The sequence below is a fragment of the Pan paniscus genome, chromosome 3 (assembly GCF_029289425.2).
Source record: "Pan paniscus chromosome 3, NHGRI_mPanPan1-v2.0_pri, whole genome shotgun sequence".
NCBI lineage: Eukaryota > Metazoa > Chordata > Mammalia > Primates > Hominidae > Pan > Pan paniscus.
The window spans coordinates 530,577-556,466 of record NC_073252.2 but is presented as its reverse complement, the minus strand read 5'-3'; the positions used below and the strand labels follow the sequence as shown (position 1 = coordinate 556,466).

Below are 25,890 nucleotides of genomic sequence, written 5' to 3'. Positions count from 1 at the left end.
TGACTTATTCAGGGTTTGTTTCTCCCCTCAAAGAATCTCCTTGGTTTGTACCCAAATAAGAGTTGCTCCAGTTTTCTAGTTTTTTTTTTGGTGAAAAGTGAGATCCGGAGACTCAAACTAATCCATAAGCTAATTGCTTCTATTTCATATGGTCCATTAGAAAAAGAGGTGATGCAGTCATGGTCCCTACCCTCAAGGAACTTGCAGTCTGGAGCACATGAATAAATGGTTGAATTCAGCATCATGTGTTCAGTACAAAGATGGAAACTGTACAGGACACTTAAGCTTCATTTGGGTTACTTCCCTTTTATTGTTTTGTGAGTTTTGATGCCACCACCTGAATGACTATTAATTGACAGAAGAGAAGTTGTATTGTCTTTACCTTGCTAAGAATAAATATTTAGCTTCTAATATAATTGCGCTAGAGAAACATAAGGGATTTGGTTAAATTCCTTGTTGTATGTTATTAAAGACACAGAGAAGTGGCTAAAATAGATTAAAATTTCATAAAATCTGGGAATCAAATTTCTCTTGGGCAGGCTTAGACAAAACTGAAAAAACTTAGCGGCATAGAGAACAGAAGTCTAGGGCCCACTCTCTGTCCTAACCCTGCCCAGATCCACCCTCTGCTGAACCTTGTCCAGGTCTGACCCCACACTGAAATCTCTCGGAACTGCTTAGAGATCAGAGTTTGGAGTGACTACTCCTACTGCCTCTCCAAAGCTGGTGCTCCCAATTTCCTGAAACACAAAAGCAGATAAATGGGGAAAAGCAATATACTTTTGTGCCTTAAATTCTTTTTTATAAAATTAAAACCAGTGTTTCTAGAGACATCTCATCCAGCAACCTGTTCTCCATCCCTGCAGTTTTTTTTTTTTTTTTTTTTTTTTTTACAAATCTTAAATACAACACAAAAATAAATTTCTCTGAATTGCATTTAATACATCCTTTGTTTCTTTGTGATCTATTTATATTGACCGGTTATTCTATACCTTTAAAAAACAAATCAATTGTAGGAAAATAGAAAGGAAATGGTAATTCTGGGCCCTGTATTTAAATCCTGGGAAGTATTGGACACTTAGTGCCCACCTCCCAGGATGTCCTAAGAATTTACACATAATGTGAGTGTCTCAGCACAGTGCTCTGTGACATACTCCTGAGCACATAGTACATGCTCCATAAATACCGCATTAATGCAGGCGCACATGTTGGTTTTTTTTTTTTTTTTTTGGAGATGGAGTCTCGCTGTCGCCCAGGCGGAGTGCAGTGGCATGGTCTCGGCTCACTGCAACCTCCAGCTCCCGGATTCAAGTGACTCTGCTGCCTCAGCCTCCTGAGTAGGTGGGATTACAGGCGCACGCCACTATGCCCGGTTAATTTTTGTATTTTTAGTAGAGACAGGGTTTCACCATATTGGCCAGGGTGGTCTCAAACTCCTGACCTTGTGATCCCCCCACCACGGCCTTCCAAAGTGCTGGGATTACAGGCATGAGCCACCATGCCTGGACCACATGTTGTTTTTCAAATGCAGACTTACTCAGACATTGACACCATCTCCAGCCTCTGTAAACTTTAAACGGCCTGCAGAGAATGCTGTGCTTCAGGATGATGATTTGTGGTCTTGTCTTGGGATGAAAAGTATTTGTGTTGTGATAAGGGTGTTGGGGTAAGGGACTCTATGCTGTGCCTGCTTTCTCTAGCTGAGTGGTAATGTAATGTGTCTAGGTGGAGGAACATCAGCATTAACAGAAGACTTGCTATAAGAAGCTAATTCATGAACTCTTTTCAAACCTGCAAAATTTTGTTACAGTGAGGCCGAGAATATAAAATAATTTTTATGCGCATTGAAGCTTGAGAGGCAGCGCTTAGCTAAGTGACTCTCAGCCCAGTGTTCCAGTAGGATCACACGGACAATTTGAAGAGAAATCATCACCTGTGCCCTCCCCACAGATCCTGTCTGTTGTTCTGGGTGGAAACATTTCTGATTTTTAAATTAAGTTCCTCGCATATTACAGCGAGGCCAAGGTCAAGCGTGAGGCATTCATGAGAGCTGAGTTAAATCTTTTTTTCCAGGAGGTCACAGGGCCTACTCTGCTTGGTTTTGGTAGGGGCAGGTCAGTGTAGCCCATTATTTTTATTGGAGAAACAGAAACTGTTGGAATGCCATCCTTTTTCTGCAGAGCTATAGAATACTTTAGAGAACATTACTGTGTTGAAAGTTATTTTATCAGATAATCTCAGTCAGTCACATGTCAGAACTAGTTCTCTTAACTCATTTCACCTGTAGTCAAATTAAGAACTCTGTCACTTGATACATATATATTTTCAGGAACTCTTAACATTCAGGGATGTGGCCATAGAATTCTCTCCAGAAGAGTGGAAATGCCTGGACCCTGCCCAGCAGAATTTGTATAGAGATGTGATGTTGGAGAACTACAGGAACCTGGTCTCCCTGGGTGAGGATAACTTCAATAAATAATTCCTAATACTCCCTCAGGGAGTTTTATTTTCTATTTTTGTAGAATGTCTCTTGGGAACTTCTGCTTTGTGTGAATTTCAGTTTCTTTCTTCAAGAAACTGTTGGGAGTTTGCTGGTGTAAAAAAGAATATTAAGATGTTTTATCTTTACGTAAACCTTCTCTTTTCTTGAGCTAATTTGTGTCCTCCATTTTAGGTTAGTGGTAATTCTCGAAATTCAATGACATAAATTATTGTTTCCCACATCTTAAAATACAATTTGCACCGCTTATTTTGATTCAGTAGTACTTGGTAGTGGAACTTAGAACCCACAGATTTAAAATACTTAAATATTTTAAAGATTCTGCCAGGAAACAATTTTTGGATTAATTATGTAGGATCTTCCATAATTTCTCTTTTCTACTTAGTATAGTATTAGGTAGGTAATTGGAGAATCCCTAACAGTAGCATGTTAATTTTTTAAAATAAACAGGTGTTGCTATCTCTAACCCAGACCTGGCCATCTATCTGGAGCAAAGAAAGGAGCCCTACAAAGTGAAGATACATGAGACAGTAGCCAAACACCCAGGTAGGTGACAGTGAATGAAGGAGAGGACACAGGCCAGGGGACCAAGGTCCAGAAGGAAGCTAGGCCTTAAAATGTAGTTTGGGAAGCTCTGCTCCAGTGAAAATAATTTCTGAAAAGGCTGCATTTTTTTCTCATATTCATGAATAGGGGCATCTTCTGTCCCATGCTGTTAAATCTAAGAATTCTCTTTTTTCTTTAGTGATCTCCCTTCAAGTTTACAGGGAGAGCCAATGTCCACTTTATCGTTTATTAGGGGCTGCATGATCTGACTGCTGTTCCATTGCATTTGGAGACATAGGAATATGTGTATATTGAGGAGCTCTATGTCAGTGTATTTTTTTCAAATATTCTTTTTGTATCATGTCTAAAATGTGTACGGTGAGTAGTGGACATATTGGAATTTAGTTCAGAAATCCCAAGAACATCAGGGACAGATGTTGCGTCTTTTCTGCTTAGTGATTTTTAATCCTATAGAGATTGCAAATATAATTCTACAAAAATTATTACTCAGCAAATTTATCAGAACAATAAGCATTTTCCTAAATATGAAAAAATGTAATGTTACTTCAGAATGTTATTGTTTTAGTATAAACTGAGATTTGTGATTTAAACTCTGTATGTGCAAATTTTCAAATTATAATATAGTTTAAAGCACAGGTTTCCAACCTTTTGGCTTCCTTGGGCCACATTGGAAGAATTGTCTTGAGCCACATGTAAAATACATTAATACTAATGATAGCTGATGAGCTTAAAGAAAAAGGTTCGTGAATAAGTTTTGTGATATCCACCACCTTAGATAAGCAAAAAAGCCCTCTCATTCAAAGTTTTGGCCCCCACTGGATTAAAGTGTTTACTCACCTTCTAGATTTCTTAAATGTTCTATGTCATTAACCAGCTTAGAACATTGCTAATATTAAGCGCTCAATCATTACCTTATTTCTTAATAACTATTATAATTTTGTCTTATTTAGTAGGAAGCCTGAGATTCTGTCATTGACGTGTATCTGTATCTATATAAAAATGTGTGTCTCTCACACACCTAAATAAGTTATATATGTGTATAATAAATTCTTACATTGTTGATAGATTCTTGGAAACGAAGTGAAGCAACGTATCATTTTAGAAAGCGAATTTTAGGGCTGGGTGCCTTGGCTCACGCCTGTAATCCCAGCACTTTGGGAGGCTGAGGTGGGTGGATCACGAGGTTAAGAATTCGAGACCAGCCTGGCCAACACGGCAAAATCCCATCTGTACTAAAAATACAAAAAGTTAGCTGGGCATGGTGGGGGGCGCCTGTAATCCAGCTACTCGGGAGGCTGAGGCCGGAGAATCACTTGAACCTGGGAGGCAGAGGTTGCACTGAGCTGAGATCGTGCCATTGCATTCCAGTCTAGACGACATGAGCAAAACTGTCTCCAAAAAAACCAAAACCAAACTAATTTTACCAGAGTTTAATTGATGTAAACAAGAGTTATGTTTGGTATATAGCAACATTGCTTCATTTATAGTTGCAGTTTTCAAGAATCTGTTTTTTACATTGAGTACTTACTGTATATCTGTGTTTGCGTGATATGGATTTTTCTGATAAATAAAAATAGTATAACTATAATATTTACAATGTAATATGCACATATTTTATAATAATTTGATATGCACATATTTTATTGTAAAATATAGTCAAGTTGATCAACACATCTATTACTCAAATAGCTAACCTTTTTTTTTGGTAATAAGAACACTTAAGGCCTACTGTTGTAGCAAATTGTAAGCATACATTATAGTATTATTAACTATAAACAATGCTATTTTGCTAATCTAATGCTATTGTACATTAGATTTCTCAGACTTACTCAATTTATAACTAAAAATTTGTACTCTTTGAACAACATCTCCTCATGGTCCCACCCTTAGGCACCAACAACCACCATTCTACTTTCTGCTTTTATGAGTTTACATTTTTAGATTCCCTGTCTAAGTGAGAAGAAGCAGTTTCTTTGTCTCTCTGTGTTTGGCTAATTTCATTTAGCATCATTTCCTCCAGGTCTATCCAGGTTGTAAATGGCTAGATTTCCTTTTCTTTTATGGCTGAATAGTAGTCTACTGTGTGTGTGTGTATATATATATACACCCATATATATATATACATACATATGTATACATATATATATGTATACATATATATATACACACACACCATATTTTGGCTATTGTAAATATACTACAGCAAACATGGGCTGAAGATATTTTTTCAAGGTGCTAACTTAATTTCCTTTGGTAGTGTACCCAGAAGTGGTATTGCTGGATTATATAATATTTCCATTTTTATTTCTTACTGGTTTTTTTTTTTTTTTTTTTTGAGATGGAGTCTTGCTCTGTTGCCCAGGCAGGAGTGCAGTGGCGCGATCTCGGCTCACTGCAACCTCCGCCACCTGGGTTCACGCCATTCTCCTGCCTCAGCCTCCTGAGTAGCTGGGACTACAGGTACCTACCACCACGCCTGGCTAATTTTTTTTTTTTTTTTTTTTTTTGTATTTTTAGTAGAGACGGGGTTTCACCATGTTAGCCAGGATGGTCTCGATCTCCTGAGCTCGTGATCCGCCCACCTGAGCCTCCCAAAGTGTTGGGATTACAGGCGTGAGCCACTGCGCCCGGCCTTTTTATTGTTTTTTATGATGACTTTATCAATTTACATCTCACCAACAGCATATAGCACTTACCTTGTATGTATGTCTTCTTTGGGGGGAAAAAAATCTAACCTTTTGCCTATTTTTGAATGGCTTATCATCATTATTGTTTTGCTTTGAATTGTAGAAGTTTCGTATACATTTCAGATAGGGATATTAACTTTTTTTTTTTTTTTTTTTTTTGAGACAGAGTTTTGCTCTTGTTGCTCAGGCTGGAGTGCAGTGGCGTGATCTCAGCTCACTGCAACCTCTGCCTCCCGGGATCAAGTGATTCTTCTGCCTCAGCCTCCCAAATAGCTGAGATTACAGGCATGCCCCACCATGCCCAGCTAATTTTGTATTTTTAATAGAGACGGGGTTTCTTCATGTTGGTCAGGCTGGTCTCAAACTCCTGACCTCAGGTGATCTGCCCGCCTCGGCCTCCCAAATTTTTTATCAGATAAATTGCTTGCAAATATTTATATCCTGTAGGGTTTTTAGAAATTTTGTTTTCTTTTCCTTTGCTGTGCAGAAGCAGTTTACTTTGATACAATCCCACTTGTGTTTTGTTGCTATGCTTTTGATGGCATATCAAAAAAGTTATTGCCAAGGCCAGTATCAACAGGGCTTTTCCATATATGTTCTTTGGGAGTTCTAAGGTTTTTTATCTTACATTGAAGTGTTTCATTTTGAGTTAATTTTGGGGTATAGTGTAAGAAAATGATCTACTTTTATTCTTTAGCTTGTGGATATCCAGTTTTTCTGGCACCACGTATTGACAAGAGTGTAATTTCTGCATTGTGTGTTCTTGGTTCCTTTGCCAAAATTAGTTGACCTTGTATGCATGGATTTGTTTCTGGGCTATTCTGTTCCATTGGTTTTTTTATATCTGTATTTATGCACATACCATACTCTTTTGCTTACTATAACCTTTAAATAAAGTTTAAAATTAGAAGGTATGATGCCCCTCGCTTTGTTCTTTCTCAACATGGCTTACGTTATTTAAAATTGTTTAAGGTTACACTTAAATTTTACAATTGTGTTTACTATTACTGTGGAAAATGCTACTAAAATTTTGATAGGGATCACATTTGAATCTACAAATCACTTTCGAAAATATACTTTGACAATATCTGTTATCCTGATGGAATCTGGTTTTATCTATTTGTGTCTGCTTCAGTTTCTGTCATCATTTAGTGTCTAAATTTATTGTTATACACTAGATTTTGTATCTTGTATTTAGTGTGTAAATTTTTTATTTCATTGGTTAAATTTATTTTGAATTAATTTCTTATTTTTATAGTATTGCCAATGGAATTTTTTTCTTTTTTTTGGAAATGTTGTTACTTTATGGCAATGAAACAAATATCTATATGTTGGGCCAGGTATATTGGTTCCTTTTTGTAATTCAGCACTTTCAGAGGCCAAGGCATGTGGATCACTTGAGCACAGGAGTTCGAGATGGGCCTGGGCCTTGTAGTGAGACCTTGCCTTATAAACACAAACCAAGAAACTACCTACAGATATTTGTATGTTCATTACGTATCCTGATACCTTAATGAGTGCCTTTATTAGTTCAGTTTTTGTTATTCTACTCTAGGGTTTCATATATATGCATGATCATATTATCTACAAACAGTAACATTTTTACTTCTTTTGCAAGCAGCAGAGCTTTGTTCTCCTTTTCCTTGCCTAATTGTTCTGGTACATTTGGTAATATGTTAAGATAGAAGCTGTGATCCTGGAAGCATGCTTGTAGATCTGGGCCTCAGCTGTGGTCCCTGAAGCAGCCCTGTGTCTGTATATTTTAAGGATTTAACAATGATTTACAGTTTGTATAATCTATTTTTTGGCAGGTAAACATCTCCTTTTGTTGGGTCCCCAGGCTGATGAGATTACCTCTGGGTTTGCAGAGAAGGGTTGTATTTGGGTCACAAGGGTGCTGCTGGGTCTGCTGTGCATTGTGTCTTTGATGGTTGTGTTGCCAGAGATTTGGACAGTTATGGATTCTTTCTGGGCCCTGAAAAGATTAGATTTCCTTGAGGACATTAATCTATATGGCAGGTTGTAGGCTAGGGTTTTGAAGTTTGTCTGTATATGATAGCCCAAATAACAGGTGTATGAATGGGTTTGGCTTCTGCTGACTACCTGGGAACAGTTTTTACAGGTCTCTCTGTGAGCCTCTGAATGTGTACCAATGGCCACAGACTGTGACTACATATGGCTAGAACTGAGTCACAGGGCTGCTTCAGGGACCACAGCTGAGGCCAGGATCTGCAGGGCTGCTTCAGGGACCACAGCTGAGGCCAGGATCTGCAGGCCTGCCTCCAGGGCCATGGCTGGCTGTGTCTTCCTGCAGGTCTCTTGATGGGAAGGACCACTTCTGGACTATAGCTGAGATTGAATTTGAGAGAGGTTACAGAACTATTTTTGGAATCCCCAGTAAGACCAAACTCTGTGCATAATTTCCTTGTCTGTAGCTATGTCTATGGGCTCTTGAGTTGGCCACCTGGTGAGGGCCTGCTTTTTCCAAGTAACCCCCCTTGATCTTTGACTCCACTGAGGTTTCACAACCCTAACTATAGGCAAGCAATTTTCTACTTATGTTTTGTAGGAGTTTACTATGTAAAATACCTTATATAAGTGGAATCTTACACTGTCACTTCGTTAGTGTTTTATTTCACTTAAAATAATGGCTTTAAGATTTATCCATATTGTAGCATCTGACAAGATATTTTCATTTGAGTCTAAATAATTTTTCATTGTATGTGTAAGCCACATCCTTTTAAATTATTCACCTGTTGAAGGATGTTTGAGTTTTTCCATGTTTTGGCTTTTGTAAATAATATGGCTTGGATCTGTGTCCGCAGTCAAATCTCACATCAAATTATAAGCCCTAATGTAGGTGGGGCCTGATGGGAGGTGATTGGATTATAGGGTTGGCTTCTCATGAATCGTTTAGCACCATCCCCTTTGGTACTGTCTTTGCCATAGTGAATGATTACTCCTGAGATATCATTTTCTTTCTTTTTATTTTTGATAGCTTATCCATTGCAGTTCAATCTAAAAGTGAAATTTCTACAGAAACACGAACTATTTTAACAAAGAAAAAAAATCCCTCATTCAAAATTCTTTGTAGTGGTAATGGCTGCAAATCTGCAGCATTTAGAAAACTATGCTATCAACAAGCTTGCTTTATGAACTGAGATGTACAAAATCTAGAAAGCAGGTGAAAGTGAATTATTTCTTCAACATTTTAGTAAAACTTCTGGTAATCAGAGTTCAAAGCAAATATGGCACATAACAATTCAAGCATAAATCAAGATGGAGAGCCTGGAGAGTTTGATTTCTTAAATTTTCCAAAAAGCTATCATTGCAACATGTAGGATTTCTCCCCTATTTTAACCTTACCAGTTTCAAAGGAAAGTAAAAGGAGTGGATTACATGTAGACAGCATGTGCGCGAGTGCACACACATGCAGGGTGGCAGGTAGAGTGTCTAATTCCTTCTTCCTACTACCCAAGTCTCACTTCACAGAAATCATTAGGTAAAGGAAAACCAATGAGGAGTTCTGCAGTTTTCTTTTAATAACTAAAGAGATCTCATTTTCTAAAAGCAGCTTCTTCCACACACTTGCTCCTGCTTCTACCATGTGAGATGACTTACTCTTGCTTGGCTTCCTGCCATGATTGGAAGCTTTTTGGGGCCTCCTGAGAAACAGAAGCTGCTATGCCTTCTGTACAGCCTGCAGATCCATGAGCGAATTAAATCTCTACTTAAAAATAAGTTATCCAGTGTCAGGTATTTATAGCAATACGAGGATAAACTAATACAGTGAATATTGTTGCAATAACATGGATGTTTTGGGTTTCCAGGATGGTCTCAATCTCCTGACCTCATGATCAGCCCACTTCCGCCTCCCAAAGTGCTGGGATTACAGACATGAGCCACTGCGCCCAGCCTACTTTTTGGAAAAATATTTTTAAAAATTCTTACATTTACATAGAATTTCAAGGACCATCATGGCCCAATCTTAGAAAATAAGAACAAAGCTAGAGGCACAACACTTCTTGTTTTTAGAACAGAATACAAAGCTACATAAATAAAAACAGTGAGGTACTTGCAGGAAAACAAATAGATGATAGAACAGAACAGAGAACTCAAAAACTAACCATCATGTATATGCTCAAATGATCTTCAACAAGGTTGCTATAACCATACAGTAAGAAAAAGACAGTCTCTTTAATAAATGGTGTTGGAATACTCTGTATCCACATGGGAAAAATGAGGTTGGATCCTTCCCCTGAACCATGTACAAAAACTATCTTGAGTGAGTTAAATATTGAAATGTAAGAATTATAACTTTACAATTTTTAGAAGAAAACATAGGAATAAAGACTATGACGTTGGTCTCAGCAATGTTTTCTTACATATAACATCAAACACATGAGCAACAAACTTAAAACCACAGAAAAATGAGACTACATTAAATTTATCTCCGCACATTAACAAACAGTAAGAGTCCCACCTAAGAAGCACAAAAGCAAAAAAAATTAAAAATTATGTATTTGACAAAAGTTAACATTCAGAATAAACAATTCCAAAAAATCAACAAAGAATAACATGATTAACAAATAGACAAGAGATGAAAATGTTTCTCCAGAGATGAAATACATATAACAATTATTGAGAAAATTTCTAATTTTTAGAGTAATGTAAGGCAAAACCACAATAAGGTTATTGTTGTGCATTAATTAGGATGGCCAATATAAAGCAAAAAAAAAAAATGTTGTAAAGAATGTAGAGAAATTGAAACTCTTGTGCACTGTTGGTGGGGAAAAAGTGATGCAACCACCTGAAAAAAATGTATGGAGGTTCCTCCAAAAACTAAAAATGCAGTTATTATATGAGCCAGTAATTCTACTTCTGAGCACCTATTCAAAATATCCAAAGTATATCTGAAGGCAGGAGGCTGAGGCAGGAGAATGGTGTGAAACCAGGAGGCGGAGCTTGCAGTGAGCCAAGATTTTGTCACTGCACTCCAGCCTGGGGTGACAGAGCGAGACTCCATCTCAAAAAAATATATATATATATATATTTCAAACAGTATCATTTGTGTTTTCATCAGGATTACATTGAATTTGAATATCACTGGGTAGTATTGTCATTTGACAATATTAAATCTCCTGACATAAAGAAGAGTATGTTCAAGAGTGTGTTGGCCAGGTGCGATGACTCACGCCTGTAATCCTAGCACTTTGGGAGGCCGAGGCGGGTGGATCACCAGAGGTCAGGAGTTCGAGACTACCCTGGCCAACATGGCGAAACCCCGTCTCTACTAAAAATACAAAAATTAGCTGGACGTGATGGCACACACCTCTAATCCCAGCCACTCGGGAGGCTGAGGCAGGAGAATCACCTCAACCCGAGGGGCGGAGGCTGCAATGAGCCGAGATCACGCCATTGCACTACAGCCTGGGCAACAGCAAAACTCCGTCTTTAAAAAAAAAAAAAGGTATGTTAAGTTTCACATATTCTTGGATTTGGCAATTTTGCTTCTGCTTTTGATTTCTAGTTTTGTTTTGCGACGGAGTCTTGCTCTGTTGCCCAGGCTGGGGTGCAGTGGCGCCATCTTGGCTCACTGCAAGCTTCGCCTCCCGGGTTCACGCCATTCTCCTGCCTCAGCCTCCTGAGTAGCTGGGACTACAGGCGTGCACCACCACGCCCAGCTAATTTTCGTATTTTTAGTAGAGACGGGGTTTCACCATGTTAGCCAGAATGGTCTTGATCTCCTGACCCGGTGATCCGCCCACCTTGGCCTCCCAAACTGCTGGGATTACAGGCGTGAACCACAGAGCCTGGCCGATTTCTAGTTTTATTCCATGTGATCTGAAAGGAGGTATTGTATAATTCAATCTTTAATGCATACCAGGCTGAATACCTTGATGAGAAATAATCTGTACAACAAACCTTTATGACACAAGTTTACCTGTATAACAAACTTGCACATATACCCCATCCTAAAATAAAGTTAAAAAAAGAGTTGTTTTGCATTCTAACAGGTTGTCCATTAAACAACAGCTACTCATTTTCTTCTCCAGTTAACCCCTGTCACAGTTTAGTCTGTTTCTAAGCATTTAACTACTTTAGATGTCTTTCATAACTGGAATTACATAGCACTTGTCTTCTTGTGCCTGGCTTCCTCCACATAAATAAAGTCTTAAAAATGTATCCTCATTGTGGATATAGAAAAACTTTTCTGCTTTTAAGAAGCTGAATAATATTTATTTGTATATTCAAAATTGTCTTTATTAAGAAAAGTTTTTTTCACTTTTGTAGATGATGCTACAATGAATATGGATGTGTAAATTACTCTTCATTTGATAATACATGCAAGGGATTATTTACATGCTCTTCTGTTCACTGTCATTGTCTTTTTTAAATCTAGTTATAAACTGTTTCAATAACTATAGCTTCATAATTAGTTTTTAAAGTAATGATGTATGATGTTTCTGATGTTTCTCTTTTTGACAATTCTTGAGCACTTCTGGTCTCTTTAATTCTGATAAAATTTCAGGATTGCTTGTTATATTAATGCAAAATATGCATAGCTGCTGCAATTTAAAGTATACCACCATTTCCTTCAGCACTTTTTGTCAGGGGAGACAAAATTCATCTTCGCACAGTTCCCCGAAAACCAGAAATGTGGACACATATCCCACTTTCTTTCTCTCCTGAGGAAGAAGCATAGAGTTGGGAGTTCCTCCTGGTTGCACCATGCCTAGGCAATGTGGTGAAATCCCATCTCTACCAAAAAATAGATAAACATTAGCCGGGCATGGTGGCATGCACCTGTAGTTCCAGCTACTTGGGGGCTGAGGCAGAAGGATCGCTTGAACCCTGGGAGGTTGAGTCTGGCATGAGCTGAGACTGTGTCACTGTACTGTAGCCTGGGTGACAAAGTGAGACATTGTCTCAAAAACACATAAAGGTATCACAGCAGCCCTAGTTGGAGGGAGACCATGGGTCTGTTGGAGAATGGAGAGTTTAAAATTTTGCACAGAAGCTGTCACACTGTGAATCGTCTTGTGATTCTAGGTATCCTCCGGGGGTGAGAGGGGACTGAGGACTCAAAGGGAAGGAGTTCTGACCCCTTTTGCTATGAAGTGATTTCTGCACATTTACACACATGCACGCTAGGCAATGGTGTGGCCACACTTCTCCCATGACAAAGCTTCATTCTCAGGAATTGTACTGAGAGCACCTCTGCTTCTAGAGTTTTCCAATAATAGGACACATAAGTGCCCAGAAGACTCATGGGTTCTTTCTACCTCTCAGATCTTGAATCTGCACCAGTAACCTGTTTCCTCCAGTAGCCTAGGCTTCTGGATCACCTGACCATCTTATCTCCCTGCACACACACATTCATAAGTCAGAGCTGCCTGCCTGGGCCAGTATCTATAGCAGTAACCAGTCCTTTCTCCAACTGTGCACTGACCCTCACTCTTGGGTTCTTGATAACATCTTTTCTTACTCTGCATTTTTTTTTCCCTCACAAACACTCTTTCCTGTGAACATAGTATGCCTCAGGTCACCCTGCAGGTGCCTAAATCCAGGCCCTGCTGGAAATCAGATGTCCATGAGTTCTAGGCAAAATTGTTGGATGTGGTTATTGTAAATATAAATGTAAAATAGAAACAGACTTAATCCTCCAGCTGGAAAAAAGGAAAAGTATTTACTCCTTCCTTTTCTTAAAATATTTGACTTAGAAAACTTTTATATGTAAATTCTTTCTCTGCCTTTTATCTTTTTTGTTTTTTGTTTGTTTGTTTCTTTTTCTTCTTCTTCTTTTTTTTTTTTTTTTGAGACAGAGTCTCACTCTGTGGCCCGGGCTGGAGTGCAGTGGTGTGATCTTGGCTCACCACAACCTCCGCCTCCTGGGTTCAAGCGATTCTTCTGCCTCAGCCTCCCGAGTAGCTGGGTTTACAAGTGCCCGCCACCACGCCCGGCGAATTTTTGTATTTTTAGTAGAGACTTGGTTTCACCATGTTGGCCAGGCTGGTCTTGATTGCCTGATCTCGTGATCCACCCGCCTCAGCCTCCCAAAGAGCTGGGATTACAGGCATGAGCCACTGCACCCAGTGTTTGTTGTCTTCTAAGTCTCTAATTTGTTTCTGTTCTGTTTTTTATTATTTTCTTTATTATCCTAACATTGAGATTATTCTTTTTCAAGTTATTTAAGAATTAAAGTTACAGTGTTTGAGATTTTTTAAATATAAAATTATATTACTATAACATTCTGTCTTGGAACTGCTTTTGTTACATTCCACTTTTGATATGTCCTATTTCTATTTTCATTTGTCTCAAGATACTTTCTGATTTTTCTTTTCTTTTTCTTCTTTGACCCATCAGTTGTTCAGAAGCATGTTGTCTAATATACACATATTTGTAAGATTTTCAGTGTTCACTCTGCTATTGATTTCTCATTTATAAAATTGTAATTTAAAAACTTGATATGATTTCAGGCTGGGCTCGGTGGCTCATGCCTATAATCCCAGCACTTTGGGAGGCTGAGGTGGGTGGATCACGAGGTCAGGAGATCGAGGCCATCCTAGTTAACAAGGTGAAACCTTGTCTCTACTAAAAATACAAAAAAATTAGCCGGGCGTGGTGGCGGGTGCCTGTAGTCCCAGCTACTCAGGAGGCTGAGGCAGGAGAATGGCGTGAACCCTGGAGGTGGAACTTGCAGTGAGCCGAGATCGCACCACTGCACTACAGCCTGGGCGACAGAGCAAGACTCCTCAAAAAAACTAAAAAAACCACAAACAAGTTGATATGATTTCAGTCTTTTAAAAAATGAAAAGACTTGTTTGTCTTTGTTGTGGGCCAGATTTATGATGTATGCTAGAGAATATTCCATGTGTGTTTGAGAAGAATATAAATTATTCTTTTGGATGAAATGTTCTATATTTATGTCTTTTGGTGCAGTTGTTTTATAGTGCTATGCAAGCAATTGTTTTCTTACTAACTTTCTGTCTGAATGATGTATTAAGTAGGGCAATATAGTCCCCCAGTATTATGTTTTTCTGTTTCTCCATTTCTTTTAATATATGTTTATATATTTATGTGCTCCAATATTGGGTATATATATATTTTTAATTGTTATATTCTTTTGACAGATTAGCCTCTTATCACTATATCATGAAGTTTTTTTTTTTGTGGCAGATTTTTTTAAGAAGTCTATTTTGTCTGATGTAAATATAGCCACTTCTATACCCTTTTAGTTATTACTGGCATGGAATTTTTTTTTCATCCTTGAACCACTAACCTATGTATTTCCTTAAATCTAAAGTAAGTCGCTTGTGTGCAGCATGTTGTTGATTTTTTAAATCTATTCAGACATTTTGTGAGTGTTTTAGTTTATTTTTTGCATCACTAACAATATCCTACAGTTGGTAATTTATAAAGAATAGAAGTTTCCTTAGCTCACAATCTGGGATGCCAAGAAGTCCAAGAGCATGTCATTCCCATCTGATGACAATCATATTTCCACATCACAACACGAGCTCACTTTTATGATAGACCCACTCATGATGACTAACCCACTCGTGGAATAATGATACTGATCCTCTCATGACCTTATAACTTCTTAAAGGCCTCACTTATTAATTTTCTCACAATGGCAGTTACATTTTAACATGAATTTTGGAGGGGGCACTCAAACCATAGCAATGTGATTTTATTGGCTAACTAAATTTTTTTTATATTTAAAGGAATTACTGATTGATAAGAACTTATTACTATCATTTTGTTCATTGATTTCTGACCATTTAGTAATTTCTGTTTTTTCTTTCATGCTGCCTTCCCTTGTATGGTGTTGAGTTTGTTTCATTTTTCTTGTTATATGCTTTAATTTCTTTTGTGTGTATGTATCTTCAACATTTTTTTTTTTGTAATTTCCAAGGGACCATAAAATATCTCATAGTTTAAAAAGTCTAGCTTAAGGTAACAATCTAACTTCTTTTTTACCCACATAGGATCTTACTTTGTTTCCCAGGATGTAGTGCAGTGGTGGGTTCACAGCTCAGTGCAGCCTTGAACTCTCCAGTATCAAACACTTTTCCCATCTCAGCCTCCCAAGTAGCTGGGATTACAAGCACATGCCACCATGTCCAGCTAATTTTTTTGGTATTTTTTCTAGAGACAGGGTTTTGCCATGTTGCTCAGGCTGGTCGTGAACTTCTGGGCTCAAGAAATCTACCTGCCTTGGCCTCCCAGAGTGCTAGGTTTATAGGCATGCATTATCAGGCCCAACTGCTTCTTTTTAAAAAAAGAATAAATAGCTTTCTGAAATCTTTATTTTATTTTATTTATGTATTTATTTTAGAGACAGGGTCCTGCTATATTGACCAGGCTGGTTTTGAACTCCTGGCCTCAAGCAAAAGTGAACTTCTATGTATAAAAATATTAAACAGTTTTACTCCTTTCAACACACTATTTATGTCACACTTTACATCTTTTTATATTATATACCATTAACAAATTATTGAAGCTATATGCTTTATTCACTTTTTAAAAAAAAGTCTATTTACGAACTTTCAAATGACTTTTAAGTTTCCTGATTTTTCCCCTTCTGTATAACTGAGTCTCCTGTTAAAGCTTTCTGTTAAATATTTTAGTTCTACTATTGTGTACTTCAGCTCCAGCATATCGCCTTGGTTCTTTGTTAATGGCTTATCTTTCTTTATTATCATTGGTTTTCTTCATGCATTGTTGCAAAAAATTTAGTAATATGTGTACTTTTGCATCTTATCGAGATTTTTAAAGATAATTATTTTAAATTCTCTGTTAGCCAGTTTTTAGATCTGTGTTTTATTGTTAGTGCTTCCTGGAGCATTTTTAGTTTCCTTTCATGCTGTTATGTTTGCCTGATCCTTCATAATTCATGAGGCTTTGTTTTGATGTCCTTGCATCTGAAGGAGTAAATACCTCTTTCAGTCATTATAGACTAGTTTGAGGAGGTAAATATCTTCTCCCATTGGATTTCTGGGCTGATGAGATTTCCACTGAGATTGCAATAAAGTGCTTTGGAATCCGGGTCACGTAGCTACTACTGGGTTTGCAGTGAAATTCCTGCTTGGCAGACCTGTCATCAGGGCATCAGACAGTTGTGGATTCTATTTTCTGAGAAGACTGAACTTTCTTCAAGATGTTGATCAATATGACTGGCACTGAGGAAAAAAGCCTCCAGTTACATATGCAGATTAAGGTGCTGATACAATCAATGTGAGCAGGTGTGGCTCCTGCTGTGTTGCTCTTGCGAGGTGTTTGGAAATGCTCTAACCTAGTCATTGGACAGGTTCCTAGATGAGCAGTAATGACCCTTGATCACAGCTGAGAGGGTGTGAAACTGATTCATGCGGCTGCTTCAGGATACACAGCTGAGACCAAAGTGTTCAGGTCTTTTTCTGGGTTAATGGTATTTCTCCCTCTGGATTTCTAGGTGGGTAGGACTTCTTCCAGACTCTAGATGACAGAGACCAGAGCTTGGTTATAGGACTGCTTTACAATTCACAGTGGGAATAAAGTCAGCCAGCATGCCTACAGGGGCACATACAGGTGTGCTTTTTGGCAGGTCCCAGGTTAGGAAAAACTTCTTCTGGACTTGGTTGCATGGACTTGGAGCCAGCTTATAGTGCCACGTCAAGATCCACTGTCAAATAATTATTGGCAAGCCTACATTCGGGCACAGATGGATGTTTCTCTCTGTGGGTGTCTGGGCAGGATTCCTCCACACCATGACTGACATGTGTAAAGAGTGGATTTGGGGCTAATTCAGAGATCACAGATAGAACCAACTTCTAAAGGCCTTTCACCTGAGGCATAGAACATTAGAAATTCTCCTAGGTGTCTTTGCAGATGGTGCTAGTAGCAGGAACAAAACCAAATGGTCTACAGCTAAGTCTACAATGAAAATTGGACATATTTTATTCTGTAGCTGGGACCGTGATGGGCAAGCATGCCACTCAAGCAAGGGCATGCCTTTTCAATACAGCCCTCCTCAGTCTTGGGTTCACAACCCTTGACATGGATTCCAAAGCTCCCATAAATTTCCTTTTTCAGGACATAACTGCTGCTTTTTTTTTTTTTTTTGGCAGAATTTTTTGCTCTTGTTGCCCAGGCTGGAGTGCAATGGTACCATCTCAGCTCACTGCAACCTCTGCCTCTCGGATTCAAGCAATTCTCCTGCCTCAGCCTCCCGAGTAGGTGGGATTACAGGCATGCGCCAGCCACCACACCCGGCTAATTTTTTTGTTTTGTATTTTTAGTAGAGATGGTCAGGCTGGTCTCGAACTCCTGACCTTGAGATCCACCTGCCTCAGCCTTCCAAAGTGCTGGGATTACAGGTGTGAGCCACTGCAGCTGGCCGTTTTGTTTTTTTTTTCTTACTGCTGTACATTGCACGTCAAAGATTCAAAATGCTGGATCTTCATAAGTACATAGTCACAGTTGAAAACTGTAGTTGTTTGAAGGATTGTTTTTATGATACATCTACATCTATATTCTATATTTTATAGGTCAGAATTTTTTATTGTTTTCAAACTCTGTTTTACTGGGGAGTCTTTTTTCATGTAGGTTCTCCTCAATTATTTATTTTTTGTTTTTAATCTTCATATTTGCATGGTAATTTTCAACTCTGTACCTTTTATGACCATGTGGTGTTTAATTCAAATAAAAATCATTGGGTTTCACTTGGAGCAATTTAAAATATATGTGTAATTCAGACATTTCTATAGCCTATAAAAGTTATCTATGTGGTGTTTGCCTGTGTAAATAATGCCCCTACCTGGTTTATAAATTTTTCTTTCTGGTGGTCATCACTGTTTTCTTTTATAGGTGAGTAGTCAAAGAAACAGTAAAAAATTACCACCTATTTATTGTTTGAGTATATGTTATTCTGTGAGAGAAACACTTTTTATTTGAAGGTGATTTTTGAAAAATGTAATCTTTTTAGGTAGAGGTAAATATTTAGTTGTGATGAAAAACCTAACATTGCTTAAAGGTTTTCAAGTGTACAGCCTAGTGGAGTTAAGTACATTTACATTATTTTGAAATGGATCTCTAGATTAATTTTATCAAAGTAAAGTTTCATACCTCATAAACAATAAATTGCCATTTTTTTTTCTTCAGGTCCTGAAGAACACCATTTTACTTACTATTTCTATAATTTTGACTGATTTTTATATTCTTATTGGTGTAATTATATAATATAATGTCTGGTTTTTTTTTTTGAGACGGAGTCTCGCTCCGTCACCCACGCTGGAGTGCAGTGGCGTGATATTGGCTCACTGCAAGCTCTGCCTCCTGGGTTCACGCCATTCTCCTGCCTCAGCCTCCAGAGTAGCTGGGACTACAGGCGCCCACCACCACGCCCAGCTAATTTTTTTTGTTTTTGTATTTTTAGTAGAGACAAGGTTTCACCGTGTTAGCCAGGATGGTCTTGATCTTCTGACCTCGTGATCTGCCCGCCTCGGCCTCCCAAAGTGCTGGAATTACAGGCATGAGCCACTGCACCAGGCCCCCATGTATGTTTTTTTTTTTCACTATCTCAGTTTACTTAACATAATGTTCTCAGGCTTTGTTTTTGTAAGATTGTCCTGTGCGGGAAACGCATGAGGGGAGAAGAAAAGACACACACACAATATCTTTAAGGGTAAACAACCTTTATCCCATGTAAATGGCAATGCAGATATATAAGCAAATGATATAATAAGCAAATTGCAATGGGAAGGGGAGAAGGAAAAGGAGAGATATATATTTACATTTACCAGACTATGGAGGATTCACCACCAGACTAGGAAGCAATAGCCTGGGCTCCAGAGTCAGACACTACACTCACCAGCCTGTGGAGGATTCACCACTAGACTGGGAAGCAACAGCCTGGGCTCCAGAGTCCGCCACTCTTCCGTGCACAGACGAAGAGAGGTCTCATGTAGCTTCGGCACGGTCTGGGACCCTAGCTCTTTTTGTAATGAGTTGTTTGGCATGAGGCCCAGTCACAAGGGCCCTTTGTGACTGGACTCAAGGAACACAAAAAGGTCAAATTGTTTTTGCGATTGTCTATTGTTTTTCAATAACTAACATATAGGAATAGATTGAAATAGAAATTTCTTTGAAACAGTGCTGGGGGCTCACAAAACCCATTCTGGGATTTGGTGGCCATTGTTTGTCATGTTCAGTTGAGTTCAAATTTAATATTTAACTTTTCCTCCACAAAGATGTGTCAGAATATCTGTTTTAAAATAAAATATTGTATATATGTCACATTTTAAAAATCTGATATTGATCTCTAAAGGGACATTTGTGTTGTTTCCAGGAATTGTCTTTTGCAAATAATAATTAACATGCATGTGTAAACATGTATTTAAAGTCCTGCCTTGAATATTTTTGGTATATTTTGGATACAGTGATGTGGTACCATGTGTGTGTCCATATTTTTTTTCTTAAGCCTTTGATGTTGTATTCAAAAAGTTATTGTTGAGACTAGTTGCATAAAGCCTTCCTCATAAATGTTTATATTAGATTTCACATATGGGTAAGATCTTTTGTATTTGTCTCAGTGTATCTTTTATTTCACTTAACGCAATGGCCTCCAGGTTCATTCCTGCTGTGGCAAATATCAAAATTGTATTCTCTTTTGTAGCTGAATAGTATTTTGTTGTGTATATATACCACATTTTCTTTATTCATCCAAGTTTTGGACACTTGGATTGATTGAATACCTTGGCCATAAATAGTGTTTTAATAAACATTGGAGTGTAGATTTCTCTGACATACTGATTTTGTTTTCTTTAGCTACAAACAAAATAGAACTAACGTATGTTCCAGCAATCCCATTTAATTAAAAAATTAAAAATAGAACCTGTGATCCAGCAATTTGAATTTTTTGTGTGTGTGTGTGGTCGTTCATGGTTTATTGTCTAGGTGGGGAGTCAAAGAAACAGTGTTAAAATACCATTTGTTGATTGTTTAAATATATGTTATCCTGTGATACTTGTTTTTTTTCTATAATGGCTCTACTAACTTACAGTTTTACCGTGTTTCCTTTTCTATTCATTCTCACTAACATTTTTTTTTTGTCTTTCTAATTACAGTCATTCTAAGTGGAGTCAAGTCTTATCTTGTGGTTTTGATTTGCATTTCTCTGACAATTAGTGATGTTGAGCATCTTTGCATGTACTTTTTGGCCATCTATTTCTTTTGAAAAATGTCTCTTAAGGCCTCTTGCCTATGTTTAAATTGTGTGTTATTTTTGTTAAGTTTGTTATACTGTAAATTTATCTTTTGTCATGTACATTTTGCAAATATTTTATTTCATTGTGTAGATTACGTCTTCACTTTGTTAATTGTTTTCTTTACTGTGCAAAGCATTTTTAGTTTCTTGTAATCCCGTTTGCATATTTTTGCTTCTTTTGCCTGTGATTTTAAGGTCTTAAGATTCTTTTCTCTGTACTATGTGGTAATGCATTCCTGTATGTTTATTTCAAATAACTTTATAGGTTTGAGTTTCCCATTTAAATCTTTATTTGTGATTGAGTTTTTTATATTGTAAGGGGTAGGAGCCTAGTTTTATTTTTTTGATTATCATGTAAATAATTTTCGTAGCACCATTTATTGAAAAGACTGTCTTTTTCCAAATGTGAGTTCTTGACATTTTTGTTGAAAATCACTTGGTTCTAGGTTCAGGAATTTATTACTGGGCTCACTGGATAGTTTGATCTGTCTGTTTTTATGTCATCATCATGCTGTTTTGCTTATTATAGCTTTATAGTATATTTTGGAGTCAGGTACTGTGATGCTTCCAGCTGTTTTTTTTTTTTTCCCCCCTTAGGATTACTTTTGCTATTTGGGGGTCTTTGGTGGTTCCCTGTGAAGTTTAAGTTTGTTTTTTCCATTTCTGTGAAAAAAATCATTGGTATTTTGATAAGAGATTGCATTGAATCTATAGATCACCTTGAGTAGTATAGCCACTTTCATATTTTTTAATTTTATGAGCAATATATATCTTTCAAATTTTCATGTCTTTTTCACTTTTTAATTATTTACAATTTTCAGTGTAAAGAGTGTTCACCTTTTTAATTATGTTTGCTACTAGAAATCTTTATTTTTTATTGTTGATGCAGAAGCAGCATTTGACAACATTGAACATGTCTTTGTGATTTAAGAAACTCAACAAATTAGGTATAGATGTTATGTACTTCAATGCAATAAAGATTGTATATGACAGATTAATGGCTGAAATCATACTGAATAGGAAGGAGCAGAAAACTTTTTATCTGAGATCTGGAACACAACAAGGATGCTTTTATTTAGTATTATTATTGTCTATGACAGCATTCAGCTATGTACACTGTAAGACTGTGGAGCATAAGTCAAATATGGATCAGTGATATATCTATTTCCAATATAAGAGTCTCTGTGTTTATCTGTCTGCATATTGTTTCCCTATTGTTTTTAAGTTGTATACTTATTTTGTTTGTGTGTAACAATGGTGGTTTTACCCTGCCTAGGTGAGTAGTCATTGAAATTCTCCTAATTTTACCCTCTATTTATTTGTAAATCTATATTTGTGTGTGTGTAACACTTTTGTGATTTGAAGATAATTTCCAAAACTCATACCTCCATCTCTTTTATATATTATTTTTGTTTTCAAAAATGCATAACATTTAAAATCTTATATATTTTTAAATATTCAGCTTAGTCATTTTAGTAATAATTTTATGCACTATATTTTTAGAATATGTTTATCTTGCAAAGCTAACACTCAATATAACTACCTACTTTTTCTGTTTTCTCACCCTTTACACAAACAATTCTGTTTTTTATTTTAAAGTCAAACTGCTTTAGATATCTTGTGTAAGTTGATTCATATAGTTTGTCTCTTCGTGACTTTTTGTTGTATAATGTCGTCAAGATTTATCTTTATTGTACTTGTTTGTTTTTTACAAACTGAGCAATCTTTCATTATTTTAATAATTGAAATTATATTTCTCTATTTAGTGAGAGAAATATGCGTTGCTTTTATTTGCTTTCAGGAACAATGCTGCAATAATTATGAGTGTCTAAATTACTCTTCATGTGACCATGTGTGAGAGTTTATATTTTTGCCAGATTTTATTTAGTTGATCTAGCTGTTCAGCTTTATACCTATCCCAGATTGCTTTAATTCTTTAGATTTGTATGTGTTTTGAAATCAGGAGCTGTGAAGCCTCTGAGATTGCTTCTGTTTTTGAAGATTGTTGGGTACTTCACTGTTTCTTAATTCCATATAATATGGGAATTGTTTCTATTACTACAATAATTTAATTACATTTGACAGGGATTGCATTTAATCTGTAGATTATATTGAGCAGTCTAGATATTCTCATTATTTCAAACTTTGAACAAGAGCATGCTTAAGTGTGTGTTGTTTAATTTCTATAAATATGTAAATTTTTTAGTTTTCTTTATTTCTACTCTCATTCCAGTTTGGTCATTAAAAGTAATCTGTAAAATTTCAATTTTAAAACTTTAAGACTTTTTTTGTGCCCTGACATGTAGTCTATCAAGGAGAATATTGTATGAGGTATTGAGAAGGGTGTGTATTTAGTTGTTGCTGAGCAGTGTTCTCTACAGTTCTGTTAGGCATAATAGTTTAATACTGGTTTCAAGTCTCCTGTTTCCTTATGAATATTTTATCTTGTTTCATTATTCCTTACAGAAACTGGGGTATTTAAATATCCTACTATAGTTATATTGCTGTCTTTGTCTTAATTCTGTCAGTATTGGCTTTGTATATTTGGAACTCAATGTGGGGGAGACACACACACATATTAACATATGTATAGACGTGTTTGTCATTAGTTCCCAGTAAATGAACCTTTATTATTATTATTGTTTAATGTCCTTCTTTCTTATGACTTTTTAAAGTATATTTTATGAAATAGGACAGTTTTGACTTAAGATGTACTTTGTATTACATAATTTGGACCTCTTATTTGGTTATTTGCATGAAATCTCTTCTTTCATTTTGCCTTTTTCAGTCTTTTTAAATCATTACATCTCAAGTGACTCCTGTAGAAAAGCAAGTTGGATCTTGTTTTTTAATTTTTGCAGTCGATCCCCTTATTTGGTGCATGTATTTTGAATGGAAACTTTACTTCATAAATATTTGAATAATTTGCTGAAATAGACTTACTCATCTTATTGTTTTACTGGATTATTTTATCTTTGTCCCTTATTTTCTTTTTCTGTCTTCCTTAGTGTCTTTTTTATTTTTGTATTGATACAACTTTAGTTCTTATTTTATCTTTGTCCCTTATTTTCTTTTTCTGTCTTCCTTAGTGTCTTTTTTATTTTTGTATTGATACACCTTTAGTTCTTATTTTTTGGTGTATCTATATAGATACTTTTTTTCTGGTATCTTGAGAATTACATAAAATTTCTTTAAGTTAAAATAATATATTTTAAACTGGTAAAAACTTAACTTCCGTTGAATTTGAAAATTCCTCCTCATTACACCTGCCCTCAACTTCATTATTGATGTCAGTAATCATATTGTTGTTGTGTATTATTACCAGATTATGATGAACAGTTTATGATCATTTTTATGCTTTCCTCTTTAAAATTTTAGAGAATAATTACAATGTTTTCTGTAATATGATAGTGGTACAGAACTTTGTGGATGTGCATATCTTTTTCGGAAAGCTATATATTTTCATATGATTATGTTTGGCTTTCTTACATTATGTTATTTTCACTGGAAGATACTTTCTTGAGCATTTTTTTGGTAAGACGTGTTGTGCTAATATACTTTTTCAGCATTTGGTTATCTTGAAAGGTCTTTATTCTTTCTTCATTTTTAGGACAGTTTTGCTGGTTATATGATTCCCACATAGAAGTTGTTTTTTTTTTTTTTCCTAGCACCTTACACAATATCCCAATTCTTTCTGTTGCAAAATAGTTTTGTTGACAGATTCACTGGTAATCTTTTAAGACCACAGTTATAAATGACACATCACTTTTATTTTGCAGCTCCTAAGATGTCATTTTTGAGTTTGATTTTTGAAACTTTGCTTATATATGTGCTTTGCTATAAATCTGTGTGTGTAACCTTGTTGAAGTTTGTTGAGCTTCTTCCGTTGTTATATCCTTTTTTAACTTGAAAATTTCTGTCTTTATTTTGCATTTTTCACCTTCATGATTTTTTTGTTTTTAATGTTTTCATTGATGTTCTCATTTTTCTGATTACATTTAGTTGTACGTGTTTCCATTTAGCTGATTCAGCATTATTCAGGTTACATTTTAAAAATTTGTACATCTTTGTTTTTATGGTTGTTTTCTGAAAAATTTTAAATTGTTTAATTAGACCATGTTCTAATATTTTGTATACATTATAATATTTGCTTGTTATTTGAACATTAACCAAAAGCTATTTATCACAACCTTTACAATGTTGTTTTCTCCTGACATAGTCTGAAGCCAGTTGTCTTTGATAGGGATTATAGTAACCTCTCATACATGTTGGAAGGATGTGTCTTGTCTAGAATTTTGTGTTTATTTTTTAGTTAAAAGGGTTTGTTCATGTTTCCTCTTAAGAGTCTTTAATCACTTGGTCTGTTGTCTGTATTTAGCACTTCAGTCTGCTCTTGAAACATGTACATTTGGTCTTAGCAGACCCAACCTGTCCTTCCTAAGTATATCACCATTTCTTTCAGCACTCTTTGTTATTGGAGGCAGAAACCAGTTTTTGTAAAGATCCCCAAAAGCCAGAAGTAAGGATACGTGTCAGTATTTTTCTTTTAAGTAAGAAGACAGGAGTTGACAGTTTACTTCTAATGGCACAGTGCTATATTGGGGAGGAGGAAGAACTGTGGTTGGTAAATGTAACAAACTTTGTATCCTGTTCTATGTGGCTCTTGGCATTGTGCTTACCTGAGGCATTGCATGTAACTCATTTATAAATTTCACTAAAAGGCATTTTGATCAGTATATGTTTGTTACATATATATGTCTGTGAAGAAATTATGGCCTGTGGTATTTTGTTATGCCATCTTACTAATGTACTTTGTATAAGTTTATATATTAGATTTTTAAAGTGTATTCGTATGAATCTAGTAAGCAGGATAATTTATTTTTATT

The 25,890-nt window shown here is 36.4% G+C and overlaps 1 protein-coding gene and 1 long non-coding RNA gene across 2 annotated transcripts in view; one reads left to right on the top strand and one right to left on the bottom strand.

Moving 5' to 3' along the window:
• The window catches only part of ZNF732 (zinc finger protein 732), a 49,397-nt gene that overhangs the window by 7,633 nt on the left and 15,874 nt on the right, over positions 1–25,890 (top strand). Inside the window, 2 exon segments of the mRNA XM_063603619.1 lie at positions 2,330–2,456; positions 2,951–3,046. Of these exon segments, the coding sequence (XP_063459689.1) occupies positions 2,330–2,456; positions 2,951–3,046 (223 nt within the window).
• LOC134730229 (uncharacterized) lies at positions 19,301–25,890 on the bottom strand. The gene is made up of 2 exons (XR_010111885.1): positions 24,122–25,890; positions 19,301–24,040 (listed from the first exon to the last, which is right to left on the bottom strand). It is a non-coding gene; the product is annotated as an uncharacterized LOC134730229 (long non-coding RNA).